We start from the raw sequence: 21,679 nt of genomic DNA, 5'->3' as shown, positions 1-21,679 counted from the left end.
TAGTATTTCAACAGCGGTATACGGAGAGTGTCTGCAGCCATGGTAAAGATGCCAGTTAGTATTATGTAACCTGACTCCATAGTCCACCAATCCATTATCTATATCCGCCTATCCTGGTTAGGATTGCGGAGGGTGCTGGAGCCTAGCCCAGTATGCACTGGGCCCAAGGCAGGGCCAACTCTGCACAGTCCATCACAGGGTGAACACAGACGCACAACCATTCAGACTCACATTCACACCTAAGGACAATTTAACCCTTTCAATTCTCCAATCCACCTAGGCTGCATGTATCTGGACTGCGGGAGGAAACCGGAGTTCCTGCAGTATGGGGAGAGCATGCATGCAAACTCCTTACAGAAAGTGTCTTGATGCATGCTCCTTACAGAAAGGACCAGGGCCAAGATTTGAACCTAGGACCTCCATGCTACGAGGCAATAGTACTAACCGCCAGCCGCCCCACTTCAGTCCAGATAGATGAAATAACTATTCATTAATGGAGAAAATCCAGCATTTCAGCTATAAGGCAAGAATTTTTTGTTTAGATATATATTTATATATAACTTTGTTAAAAGAAACACTCAGCGGCAGGAAAAGTGCTCACCAAATAAGAAGCAAAATAATCCAGCGAGTCAAGTAATTTCTTTATGCGACAGTACAAGCCTGTTTCATGCCATAAGCAAAGCTGATGATTGCTTATGGCATGAAACAGGCTTGTACTGTCTCATAAGGAATTTACTTGACTCACTGGATTATATTTATATATATATATATATATGTATGTGTGTGTGCGTGTGCGCGCGCGCAGCGTGGTGTATGCACGCGTGATAAAAAATAGAAATAAGGGACAAACGAAATCAAAGGCATAGACTATATTAGGTATTTCTGTGCACAGGCTGTCAGAATCACGGCTGCCTACTGAAGTGCACCGTTCATTTGTCATGATGCTCCCCATCCAGGCACGCTGCCTTGTTTGCAATTCGTTAACATCACAAAAAAAGCAACTGCTACCAAGTCGCAAATATAATGCAACATGGATGGCTTTTATTACATTTACGACTACCCTGGTAGCTTGAATGCCCCCATACCATCGTGAGGTTGGTTGCCCATAACCCCCCCCCCATCTTCGCTCTCTCTCTCTCTCTCTCTCTCTCTCTCTCTCTCTCTCTCTCTCTCTCTCTCTCTCTCTCTCTCTCTCTCTCTCTCTCTCTCTCTCGATGTCAGACCTGCTTGGAGGGGTTTATATAAACCGCCATTAACAAAGAAGGTTGCTGACTTGCAGTGGAGGATTGTGCATGGGATAGTAGCAGTTAATGCTTTTCTCTCTGTTATTGGTCAGGGTGTGAGTGATAAATGTATTTTTTGCCCTTACAAAGAAACTGTTTTCCACTGTTACCTGGAGTGCGTGCGCCTGGTACCACTGTTCATGTTGTTGGAGAGTTTATTCAGAAAGGTAGGGGAGGTTTTCTCCAAGCACACTTTCATTCTGGGGTTTGTGTATAAACATACTGTGAAAGACAAATGTCAACTGATGAATTTCATCCTGGGACAAGCGAAACTGGCCATATATATAAGCAGAAAAAGAAAGATAGAAGACTCAGTAGACACTGAGGTAAAGCTGCTGTTTACTAGAATGGTAAAAGCCAGGATGATTCTTGATTTCAATTATTACAAAGAAATGAAAGATACCCAGCAATTCAGTGCTATCTGGGCTTACAGGGAAGTGTTGTGCTCAGTAAAAGATGACCAACTTGTTTTTTCTGGAGAATTGATGTGATTTACCTTTTATTTTCTACGGAATTTTATTTATTGGCTTGTGGTTTGAATATGATTGTATTTTTCTAAAATAAAAGTCACTTTTTAAAAATCAAATCTCTCTCTCTCTCTCTCTCTCTCTCTCTCTCTCTCTCTCTCTCTCTCTCTCTCTCTCTCTCTCTCTCTCTCTCTCTCTCTCTCTCTCTCTCTCTCTCTGTTGGAGGCTACACGTGTTGAGTACGCCACAACGCTGGCCGCCTCCTCGTCTTCCGTTTGCCATTGGCCCGGAATGACGTCATGCGCTGTAGAAACAATAGACCCCACCTCCCCATCACATCCATCACATCCATCCACCCCCCCTCCCACCACCCCCTCCCCCTCCACGTCTCATCACACAGTGACACAAGCTGAGACATGAAGCGAGTTGGCCAAGCACTTTTATCAGCAGGGAAGCGTTCAATTATCTATCCATCTCCCTATCTGCGTTTTGAGCAGGGGAGGTGTTGCACGTCTTCCAGTCTCAGCAGATTTTTTTTTTTTTTACAGTCACAGAAAACGAGTTGGCTGGTGTAGGGTACACATCTGGATCACACCAATGAACCGGACCGTCCTACACGGACCACAGTAGAAACGCTAAGGATTTCTCTCCCGCGTATAAATGATGGATATCCCACGGAGCCGCCCTCTCCTGATGTACGTGAGTTTCCTTTTTTAAATGGTGTATATCACGTTTATAGCCGGCCGCCGGATCGGCCTGCGTTGGCTGCTGTGTCAAGTGCCGTCATTAACTGCCGCTGAACTATACGCACGTCTCATGCTGGCGACAAGAAAATCGCCTTTTCAAGAACCGGCGCTTTTTTTTTTGTTGTTGTTGCTGCTTTTGTTTGCGATGATGCCCCAACACGGTAGGTAATGTGGGGCAACACATGCGTCGCCGTGTCAAATTTCGCCGTTCAGGTTAACTGACCGGCGAAGGATCAACGAGTTGTTTTAAAAAAAAAATTATTAAGGGATCGCCATGTATTATATTTATCAGGACAAAACTACGCAGTTATACGAAACCGCCAAGTGACAAGTTGTGCATCCAAACTCATATCCGAGCTAGATGTATTAAGCGACAGACAGGGCCGGCTTTGCTGGCTTTGGGCCCTGCAAGCCTCCATCAGCGCCGCTATTATACATCTGCCCGTTCCTTCATCGTGGTTTTAGGTTCAAAGAGGCTGCGCTGCCAAGATGTCAAATAATGCGGGGGCACTGGGCACTGCGCCATCTAGTGGATCACAACGTGACGCAATGAGTGGCGTAAACTCACTTACCTGTAGGTATTTTCCAAACAGCCCTGATTCTGGCTTGGTTTTCTCCCTGAGGTTGTGCCCATATGATGCAGCAGAGAGAGCTGATGCTGCACTATACTATTTATTCAGCTAAAGGAGACAGCGATGACCAGCAGTTGTTTTGGAAAAGGGGTGAAGAAAACAGTAAGGCAAAGTATCCGACTGTATGTGAGAGAGAGAGAGAGAGAGAGAGAGCGACAGAGAGAGAGAGAGATATCTTATATCTACAGATCCAAGCATGCACGTGTTGATTTGTTAGCTCGCTTGGTGAGGGTCAATCCCGGGGCAGATCCACAGGGTTGAGGATTAAATGTGAAAGAAGGGCTCAGCGGCACCACAGCTGAGTGAAGGGATGAAGTCCTTTTAAGGTAGGGGTTATTATAAATCACAGAGTGTGCACAATACTTGGGTGCGGATTTAGGAGGCAAGTATTGAGATGATGTCCGATTCCCTTACGCGAGCAGGAAGGTATGGGGAAGCTGTGCCTGGAGGAAACTTTTAGCCGTTTAGGCGGAGGATCCATCAGCAGCTCTTTATTTACTTTTGAATACAGGAGTCCGGCTGCCTACATTGGGAGGGTCAGTTTTGCTTACATGGAGTAATTCAATGAGTGAAGTCCAATAATATGATGGCGAACCAAGACATTATGCGTACAAGTCATTCTCAGTTAAGGTACAGTACGCTAGTTATATGGCCCACGTCTCAAGGATATTCAGAGTCACAGTGAAGCACAGCACCATAAATCAAAATATTTTACTGTTGAGATTTGTGAGTTTTGTCAGTCGTGTGCCGTAATTATGTAAGTTTTCTTTACAACCCAACATTACAACCACTGATTTCACCAGGTACCACTTTCAACCAGACAGGGGAAATCATGGCACATGTTCGACTGTCGCTGATCTAAGCCTTATGTGTCAAAATTCAACACACATTGTAGGTGATATTGGAGTCTTGTCACCTGAATTATGGTGTGCACTTCTGACAAATCCTCAGTCGGAAACTGCCACAGCAAAAACTTAAACTTGAGAAAAGGGCTATATTCGTACATAGGCGATGCGGATACTTCGCTGTAGGATTTGCAGAGATTAGGCTTTATCCCGAGGGCGAGACATTTTGCATCAGGCATTCAGGCAGTTTGTGCGGCAAAGGGAAGGGACCGAATCCGACTGTTGACGTGCCACTTGATTGGTTAACCTGGGCAAGGCGAACTACTGGGATTGGGAAGTGGAAAACAGTCAATCAAATCAATCCATGTAATTATTTTGACTTCCTCTTGGTAGCTTGTCGCTGGGAAAGCTCTTATATGAGAGTGTGAGGCTGAACAGGCCACAGTCGATGGTAAATGATGTAGTGACAGGCTTATGCACACAAGACTTCTCATGTCGAGTCAAAATGTCCCTTCAGAAGAAAGTCTCTTGTCATCAAATACCAGTCAGACTTTAGTGAGGACATTTCCCTCTGGTCCAAGTAAGTCTCTGGTTATTATTTAGGACTTTAGTCTGGCGTGAGTATATATACTCAAGTATTTCTCCACAGCATACCCTTGACTGGCTTTCTTTTCAGTATCACACAATCTGTTAGGCCTCTGCAGTTTCATTTGATTTTTGGTTTTAAGATTGTCCTGATCATGAAGTAGCTAATTTAACCAAGAATAAGTTAATTAGGACTGAGCAGATATATTTTCCTTTTGAAAAGTACCTTTCAATCCCCCCCGTTCATGTAAAAGGCTCCTATAGTCCCCAAATCACATGCAATAATTTGGCCTCAGCCTTTTAAATTGCCCATCTTCACTTACGGTACTGTTCCTTCTAATGCACTGCTACTTATAAGAATTGAACTTGTGAACAATAACTTAGTTTTCTTTATCATCATCATCATCATTTTCAGGTGTGTTTGAAGATTGTCCTCAGGCTCCTCTATGGAACTGCCTAAACGCACAAATCTGCAAAAATACATGCTTCGGATCTTGACAAAGCTATAGGATCATGAATAATTTTGACTGTGCCACCGAGGGTGTGTATATAGTCTCCCTTAGCTTTATGTCAACACCGATTTGACTTCTATACGGGATTTAAACCTCTGTTTATCCTGGGAGCGCTGGTTGATATCACAGCTGCACACATTCAAACCTGGAAGCTGCCCAGCACGATTGATAATCTTCTGCTTTTGGCTGCTGAGTGGCATCATCGAGGGGCATAACTCTCATTCAAGGGCATCTGTCTCTCACCTTGGCAAGCAACCTTGTCTGCACGATGGTGCTGTAGATGAGAAATCATTCATACATGTCATGATGGGTGAGAGGTGAGCCCTTCTCTGCAGACCACTCAATCAGATGACCGGATGATTACCACCATAACCTCAGTGAAAGCTACAGGGGAGATGGTGCATGCTGCTGTGGCACCAGGGTCTAGGCAATGCAATGCTTTGCAGTTTTATGATTCTGTGCCGCATATTGTCTTTTGGTGAAATAGGCTTTACCGAGACGTTTGATGATTTTTGGTAGTCTGAAGAACTGAAATGCAACCTACAAAAGGTTTAGTACTCAGCCAGGTCCTGCGATAATACATGGAGAATTCGATGCCAAATTTTGCTCGTCTGTTTTAAGCACCCAGACAAATCTGAAATTCCTTCTCTCTTCGCTGATGTATAAAAATAGTTTATTTTTGTTTTGTCAGTAGATCTGTCAATCTATCTGCTACCCCTCTGAGGAAACTCTTCTCCGGTGTTGAGAGGACACATGTGCCAAAATGGGTTTATAGACTCTTTCTCTCTTGACATACTTTAAACAATACATGGCCACGCATCGTTCTAATCCTGTCTCACTTCCCAGCAAATGTGATATCAGATTACCTCAATGAATTTAAATGGAGCGGCTGGCTGACGTAAGAATATCTGCACGCTGTGGGATTTATGGTTCACTAATAGGATGGGTTCAAGTTCACGCCACCCATGTTTAAAAATAATTATAATTACCATCCTTCTGTCACCGTGTAAGTATAGAGAGAGTGCGCCTTTCATTGCGTTTCTCTAAATTTATCATTCGATTCAATAGTAAAAAAAAAAAAACGGAGAAGTCTGCTCTCTTTTCGAGCTAGAAATCTGGGAGAGCCACACAGTGAGACATTGAAAATACTTTTAATTCAGATTTCATTGTGACCATGGAGATGGAAAAATTACATTAGTTAGATCTAATACATAGATTTTAAAACAGGCTGATCACAGTAGATATCAACTGAGCATAATAATTCTACCTGACTCACAAAAACTAGTCAAATATCTGGTTTCTGAGTCTCCAACTCTTAAATCCCATGCTCCTTCCATCAAGGAAGTTAAAGTGGAATTCGGGTGGTGCATAGAAAAAAAGGGAGCATGCTTAATGTTCTTTACTGTCCACAAACCCATTTTTGTGGGTAAAACGGTGAATTTCAGGTTATTTACCTTCTCCATTTGAATATTGCTGCCTTTTAGCCTCGTTCACAGGTCACAGCTGTTTTCACTTTCCTGATAATTACAATTTTACTTCATTATGGGTTTACCTCATTTAACAATGCAATAACCCATCAGAGGACTAAATAATATTCATGAGTGGAGAAGTTATCTCAATATTTATTAGGTTATTGGCTGATTATTATGTTTTGACTTCATGACGAGTGGTGCAGTGGTTAACGCGGTCGCCTCACAGCAAGAAGGTCCTGGGTTCAAGCCCTGGGGTAGTCCAACCTTGGGGGTCGTCCCGGGTGGTCCTCTGTGTGGAGTTTGCATGTTCTCCCCATGTCTGCGTGGGCTCTGGGTGCTCCAGTTTCCTCCCACAGTCCAAAGACATGTAGGTCTGGTGAATCGGCCATACAAAATTGTCCCTATGTGTGAATGTGTTGGCCCTGTGATGGTCTGGCGGCCTGTCCAGGGTGTCTGCCTGCCGTCCAATGACTGCTGGGATAGGCTCCAGCATCCCGCAACCCCGATTGGGATAAGCGGCTTGGATGATGGATGGATGGACTTCATGACTATCCAACAGTTGTCACATTGACTTAGAATAACAGGGTAGCATGGCTTAGTGACATGCTGGTGGCACTGACCTCTCGTGAATTAAAAACCTCCGAGGGCCTAGTACTATGCTATCACGTGTCTCACAGACGTTGTCCTCAATCCCTTTATAGTTTTAGAACAAATTAGTGAACTACGCAGTCAATTTGTCGTTTCATTTGAAATACCTGGGTATGACTGGTCCATGTGGAGGACCCTTATTGATTTTCAGCTCTTCATTCAACCCCATCACATTGTAAATGCTCTGCAGCGAATTGTCCCTGTTGAAAGTCAACTCTTCAGTCAGTGGGTGGCCCTGATGACAGATAAAGCACGATTTATGCGAGCGGGACCTCACCTGTCAGACCTGTTGATGTCTAGTGAGGGATGTGCACGTCCTCCACTCCTCCCATACTCTGTACTGTTCCTACCACCAGTTGTCTGTCAGTTTGGTTATGCTTTTAGTTGCAAACGCAGCCGTGGTCGGGCGTCACCACCAACAACAATGAGGCCATGTAAAGGAGAAAGATGGACTTCCTCACATCATGGGGTGCCGCCAAAAACCATTGCCTAAACCTGCTCAAAGACATGGAGGAGTCTGGGTAGCGTGGCAGTCTATTCCATTGCCTACCAACGCGGGGATCGCCAGTTCGAATCCTCGTGTTACTTCCTACTTGGTCGGGCGTCCCTACAGACACAATTGGTCGTGTCTGTGGGTGGGAAGCTGGATGTGGGTACGTGCCCTGGTCGCTGCACTAGCGCCTCCTCTAGTCGGTCGGGGTGCCTGTTCGGGGGGGAACTGGGGGGAATAGCATGATCCTCCCACACGCTACATCCCCCTGGCGAAACTCCTCTCTGTCAGGTGAAAAGAAGCGGCTGGAGACTCCACATGTATCGGAGGAGGCGTGTGGTAGTCTGCAGCCGTCCCTGGATTGGCAGAGGGGGTGGACCAGCGACCGGGACGGCTCTGAAGAGTCAGGTAACTGGCCAAGTACAATTGGGGAGAAAAAAAAAGGGGGAGCCCACAACAACAACAAAAAAAGACGCGGAGGTGAGGATTGTTTTCTTAAGGGGCCAGCCTTCTCATCACTCACCTGGGCTGTGAACTCAGCTGAGTCCCTCAAGCTCAAGTGACCATCGCCAGCACTCTTATGTTCGACAAAAAAAACAAGCAAACACTGATACGTAATATAAGAATAAGAGGATGCAACAAAAGTGTATGTCCTTGCAACAGCCAAAGAGACTCGAAACCAGTTTTACTTGTCGATAATCCAAAGTTTCCTCAGGCCCCGTGTCCTCTGCAGCATCCTACAGTAATTCCAGGAAAAGTTTCGTTGTTTCGTCCACACTTCTGAGCGAGTGTTTGATGAGAGAGCTGCACGATGCCAGGGGGCAACAAAGGCCCTGCAAGGACTGCCACTAATCCGGCACACCCAGGCAACCCATCTGTTCTCAGACAACACCTGACACCGCAGCAGCTTCCTCCCAGGAAAACCGTCGCCCCCAGTTCCTCCTCTACAGCTGCAGCGATAACGTGTGAATGCAACCCGAATGCATCTGTAGATTTGCTGAGTGATACAGTCTGCTGTCTGTTGTACACTGTGCGTCTTGCACCGTCTGTCCCCTTGTGCTTTATAGTGTCGCGCTGTCCTCTGCACCGTCAATTGATGAGGTGTTAACGTGTCCCCGTATCAATGTCATCAAAACAAAGCCGTACACATTTACACGCTTGGCAAACGAAGGGGTTGTTTCAGACGGTGTTCTGTGATAAACCAGAGAGAACGGTTCTGCTCGGCTGCCTTTTACGAGGAAATAAACAACATATTGCAAATGTTCTTCTAGATACAGAAAACACACTTAGGTTGGCCATTTGAGCCTTCAATGGGTAGGCTAAAATAGAGGTCTAGGTGCATTTCTTCTCTCTATCTTGACTATGGCGGCTGTCTGTTATCTTTGTTCTGCTGGCAGGGTGGTATTTAACAGTGCAATTATAGCGACCCCTTAACTAACTCAGGCACTGATATATTTCATCTGAGCTATTTTACTTTTAATCTCGTCATGCTTGCATGGGTTTCAGTTCAGAAGCCATTAAAACTGCTGCATATCGTGACATACTTTAATTTCCCCCTTAATCGTTAATGTGTGATTTAGAAATGCGCATGCATTTGCCCTTCCTTTTCTTAATCCCCCACCAACGCTTCCTGTTTCTGTCTTTGCCGGCGGATGTAAGTGACTTGTAAGCATAAACGGGATGGTTTTTACACTTTTCTCTTCTGCGTTTTGGAACCATTAGATACGTGAAATTCATATGTGCAATTCAGATTGAGTGGTGTGAATTTTCATGTAGTTCTTGACATAATGCACGCACAATTCGATACACTTATTATTCATATGAAGGAACTGGCATTTCTCCTGCCTCCTGATACATACAGGTTTAGTGGTTAGAAATTACACGCCTTATTATTAACCTTGGGTGGCACGGTGGCGCAGTGGTTAACACGGTTGCCTCACAGCAAGAAGGTCCTGGGCTTGAGCCCCGGGGTAGTCCAACCTTGGGGGTCATCCCAGGTCATCCTCTGTGTGGAGTTTGCATGTTCTCCCCGTGTCTGCGTGGGTTTCCTCTGGGTGCTCCTGTTTCGTCCCTCCCACAGTCCAACGACATGTAGGTCAGGTGAATCGGCCGTACTAAATTGACCCTAGGTGTGTGTGTGTGTGTGTGTGGGCGGGTCCTGTGATGGTCTGGCAGCCTGTCCAGGATGTCTCTCCGCCTGCCGCCCAATGACTGCTGGGATAGGCTCCAGCATCTCCGTGACCCTGACAGCAGGATAAGCGGTTTGGATAATGGATGAATGTTTCCCATTACACTGTGGAATCATTGTTACAAATGCGGCACTAGTAACAAAAGGCTAGCAACTATTTTTTTTTAATAAGAATGAAATGGAAGCATAACAATTTGCTATTCACTGTTGAAACTTTTACTGATGCCACTCACACATGAATATGAAGCCACACAAAAATGAATGGGCACATTCATGTAAACACAACATTAACACATTACCTATCAGCACGTTGTTCATAGTGCTATATTGTGCTATTTCTTTCTAAATGTTAATGTAAATCCACTGTACATCAAAGAGATATTGACATCACGGCAGACTATATAACACAGCTTTTGGACGTCCTACCTGACAGGCTTATCTAACTTGACTGTGTCACAGCCACAAACATGACCAATTATCCTGACAAGTCAGACAATAAGTGTATTACAAAGAAGACTACATCCGGCTTAGTGATCAGCCCAGTAACAATACTGAGTCAGATATTTATTGTTTGCTGTAGACTTGCTGCAGTAGTCTACATAGTTCATGAACCTGGCAGCTACCCTAATCTCAGCTCAGACCATTTAATCTATGGCACTTGAAACCTCTCCTCAGTTAATATTTCAGTTGAATAATACAGGCTTAAGACAACAACAAAGCAACAAAAACTACCGATTCCATTGAAGCCTGTCTACACCCAGCACAAACAGAGCAATATAGTACATGCTGTTAAGTGCCAGGAGGATTGCCGTGACTTTTATATCGGGGAAACCAAACAGATGCTGGCCAAGAGGATGGCACAACACAGGAGAGCTAACACGTCAGGCCAGGACTCTGCAGTCAGCACCCATCTACAGGCCAGTGGCCACTCTTTCAAGGATGAGGAAGTGCACATCCTTGGTAGGGAGGAACAATGGTTTGAACAGGGAGTCAAAGGGGCCATCTATGTGAAGAGGGAACAACCATCCCTGAACCCAGGGTTGTCGTAAGAGTACATCTGTCACCATTTTCACCATTTTATAATGCTGGATTGCAACTATTCCCCAGTCCTGTGTGAATAGTACACATGGCCACTGTAACTCCAGTTAATGCTCACGCCCATATTTGCATATGAAATTGATCGTTGGTTTCGGGCGTTATGCAACTGTATTGTTTATAAGGGTGGGGATACCTGCAGTCAATTGAGACTGAAGAGGTCACTTAGATGAATCAGTTCATTTGGATACAACGTTTATTGACAGATACTCTTCATCACTCAAATATGTGACCTCTTCAGTCTAAACTGACTGCAGGTATCCCCACCCCTTATAAACAACACAGCACAATACAGTTTCATAGCAACTGGAACCAACGATCAGTTTCATATGTGAATATGGGTGTGACCATTAACTAGAGGTGCAATGGCCATGTGTACTATCCACAGAGGATTTGGGAATGTTTGCAATCACAGCATTGTAAGATGGTGACAGCTGTACTCTTAGCCCCCCCGTTCAGGGATGGTCGTTCCCTCTTCACATAGATGGCCTCTTTGACTCCCCGTTCAAACCAGCGTTCCTCCCTATCCAGGATGTTGAGCATGCATCAACAACACGTCACTTAGATGAGTGATGAAATGTTTGTGTCAATAAACGTTTAATCCAGATGAACTGATTCAACTCTCTAGGGCCTGCCTACACCCTTATTTTGCCATACTGACCGACCCAAAACCTGATGTCCCTGCTGAGATACAACCATGAAGAGCTGCAATTTGTTAAAATATAGAATCACTGCTTTCAGCTTTTCTCTTATGGACTCCATGTCAAATGAAATGTTTTATTTATTTAAATATTTATTTGGGAAGGGACAATGTACATTAATCAACATTTGAAACAAATGTAAATGTACCCGAGTTAGCTAAGAGGCTAGTTTCCATCAACAGTCCCTTTGCTTGATGTTGTTAGGCATCCTAGGATAAAATAGTACAAGAAAATAAAAATACAACATAGTTAATAAACAAGAACAACAGCAAATGTTCTCTCTGTGCTGCTTTCCATTGCTAAGCTGCTCATCTTAGATTTGTTTACTGACACATTCCTTAACTAGACTCACCAATATATTGGCAATTAATTGGGGAAAATGTGCCGAGAATTGCCCAAACCTTTCCATGTGTTCCAAAAAAAACCTCATGATTAAAATGCTTTTGTTTGGTCGCTGCTTGTTTGACACTGATATTTGTAAGAAAATCCCTGTTTGTGTTAACATTAACAAAACCTCATTCAATATTTGGTCCTTCATTTTCCACAGCACAACTCCCCTCTCAGCATATTAGGGTTTTTTTGGGAACCTATTATTCCGTAGAGCAGTATATTTAACTAGGGATTACTGTGAGTGCTGATAGCAATACTTCGTCTTAGCATGTTTATATGTTGCGTTCGATGTCCCTCGTGGTGACTGCTGTAAGGCTGTGACTAAGAGAAGGAAAAGGCCGGCAGACCTGCCCAGTGCCCACAGTTGACAATGCATGAGCAAAAAGTGATCAGATTGACAGTGACTTCTACCATGATAAATCTGGGTCAATGTGTCCCCCACCCCCTCCACCACAGGCAAGGCTGAAAAAGGGGGGGGAAAAAAAGATGAGGAATCCATCACCAGAATCTGTGCGTGGATATAAGCATGTGGAAACGCAAGCATGGTTTGCTTTCTCAGTCGGTCGGTATCTATGTTGTGTGGGGTAGCAGAAAATGTCTCTGCGTATTTCCTTCGTGTTTTGTTCTCCCCTGTGGTCTGGCTTGCTGTGTCCTGTCATATCATGTGTCCCTTTATTTTGTATTCTCCAGTCTCTCTGTTGTCTACAGTATCTATTTCCCCCTATTTCCCCTGAATGTTTTTTGCCTCTCACTTGTCTGAGGGATTCTCAGTGGATACAGTGAGACTTAATGATTATCTGTGTCAAAAATATTCAATACTCTATACACATCTTAAGGTGAGCAAATGCAATATGGAAATTGAGGTTGAAAGATTCTGGTAAATATAAGGTTTTTAGATTGTCGACCTGTCGTTGTACAAAGCAATCGTTAAAAAAATAATGATCAAAATGTTAAAATTATGGGGTATCCGGGTGGCGTGGCGGTCTATTCCGTTGCCTACCAACACGGGGATCGCTGGTTCGAATCCCTGTGTTACCTCCAGCTTGGTCAGGTGTCCCTACAGACACAATTGGCCGTGTCTGCAGGTGGGAAGCCTAGCGCTGGTTGCTGCACTAGCGCCTCCTCTGGTCGGTTGGGGCACCTGTTCGGGGTGGAGGGGGAACTGGGGTGAATAGCGTAATCCTCCCACGTGCTATGTCCCCCTGCCAAAACTCCTCGCTGTCAGGTGAAAAGAAACGGCTGGCAACTCCATGTGTATCGGAGGAGGCATGTGGTAGTCTGCAGCCATCCCCGGATGGGGGAGAGCGGCAGAGGGGGTGGAGCAGCAACCAGGATGGCTCGGAAGAGTGTGGTAATTGGCCGGGTATGATTGGGGAGGGGGAAAAAAGGGGGGGGAATCCAAAAAATTAAAACTATATTTCAAGATTTCGGCCTGCATAGCACTGCCTTTTACGTTTTCTATAGTAAGTACCGTGTGCCTTCATAGACGGTGGTCAGTATTTTGACTCGTTGCAGCCAGCTTTGGTTTTTGTTGTACCAAGATGAGAGGCCCTGTCCAAGTGAGACGCATTGTTCTGGTGTGGTTTATTTCTCTTTATACCATGGCCTGGGGAAATGCTCAATTCTCATTGGTCGGAGGGTCAAATAATAATACCCAATTAATCTGATGTACACCACGACCGGCATGAATTCCCAATATTGATCTGTTTTGACAAGTGAGGTTTCCTTAAATTTCAGTTAACCGTCCACTTCTCAATAAGTAGTGTGCCATTGCGGTGTAAGTCACTAATTTGGCAATTCTTTTTATGAGCTTGGCAGCAATATGAACCTATGCTTGTGAACTTAAATCTTTTCTGGTGAGTTAATATTTCAGCCACAACATAGAGCCAGTAGGATAGTTTGGTGTTGAGTCCTGCAGTATTTGGGATGTCCCAGTAGTATTTAAATTACAAGACTTACAGTACTAGTATGATGAGCTGCTAGTTAAGTGACAGCTGGTTACCGAGCAGCTTTTAAGGCTGTTGCTACTTGCATGGAGATTATATTATATGAATAAAAGAAGCAGTCGAATAAAAGACCCATGACTGCTTTCATCCTCGACGCTATTCTAAAATTATGCGCTTGAAAAGTTTAGATATCAAACTCAAAGATAGACAGATTTACCTGCCTGGTTGTCCTGCATAGCAAAATAGCTTAACGGCTAATACCTGTGCTGGGATTAGAAAAAAAGATCAGTCTCCCTCCCGGCTATTCAAGTACTGAAGAGATATTTTATTTTCCGAACAATCTCAATTGAAGAATGGGAGCGATAACGTTTCAGGGATTAGCCATATCCTGAGCAAAATGTTTTTTGAATGCCAAACACCCCAAAAATATGAACGATCTTTTACTGTTTCAGTGTTTCGCAAACGGCCATGGCATAAGTTGGATAATAGCCTTTAACATGTATGTTGAATAACTTGAATGGATTTTGCCGTGGCAGTCGTGCTCCAGTTCATTCTCATGTCTTTTCGTCACAGCATCATCCAGTCAAATTGTTTAACTTACACAGTATTTGGTATTATCCTTACATATTTTTTTTTTCCTTTCAGTTTTAGCAAATGTGGTGAAACGAATAATGTTTGATGTCTCAGTGGTTAATAGAGACGCAGCATTGGTCCTCTTTTGGTTAATTGAATGTGCTGTGTTTTGGATAGATCTTAACAGAACCAACACAAATATGTAAAACGTAGACCAGCTTAGTTACTGTATATGTTATTTCACATCAATTTGGCTTTCACTTTACATTATGTGTACAAAAATGAATAAACCGCTATCCTGTTGACTTTTGTAAGCACAGTGTACAATACGTATTAACAGAAAATAGGTGACAGTGTTCATAACTCTCATAAGTTCCCTGTATTTTATGACTGTATACATATTATGTGTAGGTGTTTTTCAGCATGTGTGTCAATGTGTGCAATGTGTGGTATTTTTGTAATGGAAAGTGTTTCCCACTAAATGTATGTGTTGTTAGTGAAATCACAGTAATTATCTGACTGTTGTCTTTCTGTTTCTGTCTCCCTCGTTGATGCACAGCTCCGCATAGACCCAGATGCCTCCCCTCCCTCTTGACGAGCGCATAGTGGTTATTCAGCACCCTAAAAACTTGGCCCTGTGTGAGGGCTCTCCACAAACCATCCCACAGCCTCCCTCTCAAATACCAACCATCGCAAATGGACAAATTCCCCACCCTCCCCATCTTCACCATCCTCAATCCTACCCCTACTCGCCCTCCTGTAACTTGCTGACTCTGGAATGCAAGCGCAGATCTTCCCGCCAGCAGAAATTCAAGGGCGACCAGGCTGTCGTCCCGGTGGGTGTCAGACAGATCCCTAGCCACTGCCACAGCAACGGCACAGTGACTCTCACGCCCAGGCTGCCCTCGCACACACATACCATTGATATCAAGGTATCATTGGACAAAAGTGTAAAAGCTGGGGGATCCAGTAACTCGTTACGGCACAGCAGCAGCATCAAAAGTGGCAGAAGGAAACACATCTCTTTACATTTAGATCAAGGACTGGGTGAAAGAAAATACGGAACGACGGGGAGGCCCACTGGAGCCGATCAAAATTCACAGAAAAGTCCCCATCACAGTCAGCTATCAGCCAACCCAGGAGGGAATCTACAGTTTGTCCCTGCCTATTCACAACAGTGTAAGGCCAGACGGGAGAGGGAAAAGGAAAGAGCTGGTGTTACTGCCAGCTTTGTTCCCAGAAGTGACCAAGAGCTACCCTCCGTGGGTAACAGGAAGAATTCCAAACTGGGAACTGTCCATCAAAACCATAATCCTCACAACCCACCCTGTTACCACAATGCTGTCCCTGTGCCACATGCCTCTATCCTAAACTCCAACTACCCTTCGACCCCACTTTCCCACCCTACCCATGCTCCCTCCTCATTCCAGCAGCTCAACCAGTCCCACGCGTCCCGTAGCAGGGATCACCGCCCTCATATTCTTCATGGTTTACCTCTCTCCCCCTGCTCCTCCCATGGTGGAGCTTTCCCAAGCCCTGACCATACCTGCACCATAGACTTCTCACATCCCTTCAACTGCGGGTGTTGGAAGTTGGTGCGATGCGGAGCATGTAAAGGGCACTCTACGAGTCGCCAAGGTGGTGGAGGAAGTCCGTCCTCGTCATTTTCCTGTGTTCACACTGTTGGAGCAGTGAACGGCGGAGCCAAAACAATGGGCCTGAAAACTTTAGGCGGTTGCCTCTCCACTGTCTCCACCTCCAACACCTCTTCCTCCAACAGCACTGTGTCTGACTGCCGAGCAAATCCGTTCAAACCCCTCAGCTGTGCCTCCTGCTCCGGTGAGGCTGGAGCCTTCGAGAGTCCAGCAATCTTTCGTAAAAAACTGGTGGGGGGATGCCTGCCTTGTACCCCACTGTCTTCTTCAGCCCCTCTCCGAGCATTACAGAGCTGTGTAACAGGCTGCAGTCCCAAAGCCAGTCAGACTGGCAGCTCCACCTGCAGTTACTGCAGCAGTGACCCCATAGTGGTGACTTTTAATCCCCGCCGAGGCAAACACCCTGGGAGAAGCATTGGAGCAGCTCACCCAATGGCTGTGTTCCCACCCGACGATGATGACTACAGTGTGCGCACAATCTGGCCTGAGGAACTGGCCAAAAAGATTAACCACTCCAAAGCTCAAAAGAACCACTGTGCCGGTTTGGGAATCGGAGTAGGAAAAACTTGCGTAAGCAAGGATCAGAATAGTAGCAATGGAGCAGGTCTTGTCCTCTTGGACTGCCAAAACCTCCAGCAGTTCACACAGTCTCAGCTAACAGACCATGCAGGCCGACGCAGACTTCGGCAGGGCAAGACAGCAGCTCTTGATTTTATTGGTTCTGGGTCAGGGTCCAGGCGAGATGAGGGGCAAAATTCCCTGAAAAGACTCTTACATAGAGAGATGGGAATGGGAGATTCTACAGAGCAAGATGGAGATCTAGCATATCCTTCCTCTCCATCTCCTCGCTCCCCTTCGCCCCCATCACCGATTTCCTTTTCCCCTCCACCATCAGCCCACAACACACTCATCAAACCTAAACCCAAACAGAGAGACAGAGAGGGAGGTCATTCGCTTCCATCTGCCCAGTCATTACACCTTGTCCTAAACTCCCTTAACAGAGAGCAGGATGAGGAGAACAGTAGAGGTAAGTGGTATATGTACATTATGTATATTATGATATATGTATATTATGTTCAAGTGGTATACATCATGTTAAATTGAAACAATCATCACTGTTCAACATTATCTATATGTTGTAGGGATAATGCTTCGTTAGCAGCCACAATACTGAGCAGTTTTGCAGAAAAGTGTCCGGCGGTATTATCACTCACTCACTCATCCAGTGTCGTCCTTGTGGGCGTTAGCTGCTCGCGCTGCCTGCCTGATGATATTGCCCCATCTGTCCCTGTCTCTTATGGCGGTGAAATTTCAGCCATACAGTGTCCTGTCCATTCCTTTAGATTGTCCGTATACTTCATCCTGGGGCGGCCATGTCCTCGTTTACCCTCCATCTTCCCTTGTATGATGTCTCTTGTGAGAGAGCATTTTTTGTTACGGCTAGTATTATCACTGGCAGACAAATCCATGAAATGTGAAAACTAAACCCTTACTTCCTGGTTTGCCACTACCTTCAGTGGGCAACATCAAAATAGGCTAAGAAAATGCAAATAACAATGCTTCATATAGCAATGGTAGCAAACACCGCTGAATGCCAAACAATTTCGGCAGGCGACTACTCAGTGTTACAGCTGCAAATGGAGGGTTAGCCCTACAACACAGAGGTAATGTTGAAAATCATGATTGTTTCCCTTCAAGAAGGCAGAATCTTATCTGTGATTAGAGGGTATTGCTATGCAACATTAACCATACCAAGGGAGCAGATTTTGCTGTGAGATAATGCTAAAATATAGGTAAAATGTAGATTGGGGACAGGTTTTTTTTAACATTTGGTAAACAATTTAGAAGGCACACCACACTGTTCATGAAGATTGATTGCTCTTTATAGCGTGTGAGTGGAGGTCGTTTGGCAAGCAGGAAAGTATTGGGGAAACTAAGTTACTGGAAAATGAAGGCTGTGAACTTACTGTAACAAAGTACCTACAGAGTATTAATTGCAAGTAACTTCTGTTTATAGCCCAATTCTTAAAAAGATTGGTAAAGCACATTTTCTAAATTCTTGAATAAGAACAAAATCTTATTCCTGGGTTGTGTTAGGAAGAAACTTTCCCCAAACCTAATTTTTTTTCTTGTACTAATTCCTAGTTGCTGTTTGTAACTGAGGGCGGCACGGTGGCGCAGTGGTTAGCGCGATCGCCTCACAGCAAAAGGTCCTGGGTTCGAGCCCCGGGGTAGTCCAACCTTGGGGGTCGTCCCAGGTCGTCCTCTGTGTGGAGTTTGCATGTCTCCCCGTGTCTGTGTGGGTTTCCTCCGGGTGCTCCGGTTTCCTCCCACAGTCCAAAGACATGTAGGTCAGGTGATTCGACCATACTAAATTGTCCCTAGGTGTGCATGTGTGTGTGTGTCAGCCCTGTGATGGACTGGCGGCCTGTCCAGGGTGTCTCCCCGTCTGCTGCCCAATGATTGCGGGGATAGGCTCCTGCGACCCTGTGTAGGACAAGTGGTTTGGATAATGGATGGATGGATGTTTGTAACTGAGTCTTTCCTGCTCCAGTGATTCTGCGAAATTACCCATTTCCATTCCCTACCCGATCAAATTATTTCTTGCACCCAATTAGTATGTCTAATATCTCTGACATCTCATTTCTCATGCTTTTTGTCTCATGTCCCTCTGAGGCTGTCAACTCTCTTAACTAAAATATGACAGGCCTCACAAAATTTATGACACTGTCCTTTAATGTATTTTGTCTGTTTCTTCTCCTAGTGCACCTTTCTTTGCCACTCTCCTCTTCATTGCCTGCGTCTCTGTCTGATGAGAGTATGATGACTCCTGATGCAGAGAATGCAGTGGTCAGCCCTATCCTGCCCTTCCTGTTTCTGGGAAATGAGAGAGACGCCCAGGACCTGGACCTGCTGCTGCACCTCAACATTGGCTACGTGGTCAATGTGACCACACACCTTCCCCTTTACCACGTCAACTCCGGACTAGTGCGGTACAAGAGGCTGCCAGCTACCGATAACAGCAAGCAAAACCTGCGCCAGTATTTTGAGGAGGTCTTTGAGTTCATTGGTGAGGATCACGAAAGAGTTTCCAAATCAGTGCAAGTGTTTCCTGTGTGCCGTGACTGTATGTATAGTTCATAAAAATGTGCAGGAGCTCTGTCGCTAAACAGGTAATGTTGAAAAGGGGCAGGTTATGGGCGTCCGGGTGGCGTAGTGGTATATTCCACTGCCTACCAACACGGGGATCTCCAGTTCGAATCCCCGTGTTACCTCCAGCATGGTCGGGTGTCCCTACAGACACAATTGGCCATGTCTGCGGGTGGGAAGCCAGATGTGGGTATGTGTCCTCGTCGCTGCACTAGCGCCTACTCTGGTCGGTCAGGGTGCCTGTTCAAGGGGGAGGGAGAACTGTGGGGAATGCGTGATCCTCCCACGTGCTACGCCCCCGTGGCGAAACTCCTCACTGTCAGGTGAAAAGAAGCTGCTGGTGGCTCCACATGTATCGGAGGAGGCATGTGGTAGTCTGCAGGCCTCCCCAGATCGGCAGAAGGGGGTGAAGCAGCGACCGAGACAGCTCAGAAGAGTGGGGTAATTGGCCAAGTACAGTTGGGGAGGGAAAAAAAAAGGGGGGGGGAGCCAAAAAAAGGAAAAGAAAAAGAGGCAGGTTATATTTATCCCCATCTAATTTTTTTTTTTTAATTCAGGTGAAATGTCAAGACAAATTTTAATGTCATCATCAATGTTTTTCTCTCTCTTCTGCAGAGGAGGCACATCAGAGTGGAAAAGGGGTGTTGGTGCACTGCCAGGCAGGCGTGTCTCGTTCTGCAACCATTGTTATCGCATACCTTATGAAGCACACCCTCATGACTATGACAGATGCCTACAAATATGTGCGGAGCCGTCGTCCTGTTGTTTCCCCAAATCTCAACTTCATGGGCCAACTTTTAGAGTTTGAGAGGGATCTCAACTCTGGGGTCACCCCTCGTATCTTAATGCCTAAGCTTAGTGGCCTGGAGACACAGGTCTGAAGAAGAGACTTTAAAGGGGGTCAAGGGAAAAGAAAAAGGAAGCCATCCACTGTTCAAAGGAAAGGACTAACATGACATTAATGTTGCATCAACAACAGAAAGATAATCCAGAAGAAGTGCAAAAAAAAAACTGAGGGGAAAATTTGATCATAAATCCTACACTGTGATCTGAAAAAGGATGGTGTAGTAGACATATAGCGCACTTTCATTACTGTGAAACCCAAGACAAATGACTGGATGGTTCGGTTGTTTGTACGTAGTTATGTCAGTAGTCAACATAATTCCAGACAACTCGATCTTCATCCACTACACTGTTGATAGAAATATGTGCCAATTTTTTTTAGATGCATATTATCATTTTCAGAGATCTTTTCTCTTAATTGTCTGATGCCTCTTCCTTTTTGGTCCCATAGTTTACAGATACAGGCGTTACCGAAATCCAGTGACACATTGCTGCCATTGACACGCCCACAAACACATGCAGATAAAGCCACAAACATATGGACAAGATCGACAATTAGTATCCTGCCACATCCATAGCACAACTCCGCCACATGCAGCACCAGAAAGGATTTTGCAATGCACTTTATTTTCCTTAAATTCAAGTGTAAGCTTGGTTGTTTTGCCAGTTTTCTGTCAGTTATCGTGATATAGTTTTCCTCCATTTAGCGATCGTACTAAATTGCCATTAGGATGAGGAAATTTTGACAAAGACCTCAGGCATTGTTTTCTGTTTTTTGCTTTATTTTGTTAAGATTTGTGTGTTTCAACTGGAAAATGTGCAAGACAGCAGCATGGACCACGTGAGGACGTAAGCAAGACTTAAATCTACGATGACGCTAGACTGGAAATTTACATCCCTCTAGATTTAATGGGGGTGGCACGGTGGCGCAGTGGTTAGCACAGTTGCCTCACAGCAAGAAGGTCTTGGGTTCGAACGCCGGGGTTGTCCAACCTTGAGGGTCGTCCCAGGTTGTCCTCTGTGTGGAGTTTGCATGTTCTCCCCGTGTCTGTGTGGGTTTCCTCCGGGTGCTCCAGTTTCCTCCCACAGTCCACAGACATGTAGGTCAGGTGAATTGGCTGTACTAAATTGTCCCTAGGTGTGCATGTGTCTCCCCGCCTGCCGCCCAATGACTGCTGGGATAGGCTCCAGCTTCCCGTGACCCCAATTGGGATAATCGGCTTGGATAATGGATGTATGGATAGATTCAATGGGACTTCATCTTTAACCCAAATGTGGTCAAAATTAACAACCTAATAACCCAAATTAATAAACCCAGTTTTAAGAATAGGTCCACTTTACAGTGACCCCATTCTTAAACTCTCAACCTAATGAGCACTATTCTAAGTTTGAGTTAATGCTGTTTTACGGTTAGTGACAAGAGGGTCCCTCTTATGGATAATATTCTTACGATAATAC

The 21,679-nt window shown here is 45.1% G+C and overlaps 1 protein-coding gene across 1 annotated transcript in view; it reads left to right on the top strand.

The window, feature by feature from the left end:
* The first annotated feature begins 2,423 nt into the window (after positions 1-2,423).
* Positions 2,424-21,679, top strand: part of si:dkey-175m17.7 (uncharacterized) — a 57,784-nt gene continuing 38,528 nt past the window's right edge. The window contains exons 1-4 of the mRNA XM_056284214.1: positions 2,424-2,445; positions 15,133-17,255; positions 18,993-19,298; positions 19,994-20,253. Coding sequence (XP_056140189.1) covers positions 15,149-17,255; positions 18,993-19,298; positions 19,994-20,253 — 2,673 coding nt within the window. The 5' untranslated portion in view covers positions 2,424-2,445; positions 15,133-15,148. The remainder of the gene's footprint in view (positions 2,446-15,132; positions 17,256-18,992; positions 19,299-19,993; positions 20,254-21,679) is intronic.

This window comes from Lampris incognitus, chromosome 8 (genome assembly GCF_029633865.1).
Source record: "Lampris incognitus isolate fLamInc1 chromosome 8, fLamInc1.hap2, whole genome shotgun sequence".
In the NCBI taxonomy this organism is placed as follows: domain Eukaryota; kingdom Metazoa; phylum Chordata; class Actinopteri; order Lampriformes; family Lampridae; genus Lampris; species Lampris incognitus.
Note: the sequence above shows the minus strand (reverse complement) of the source record. Positions and strands in the feature narration are given on the sequence as shown.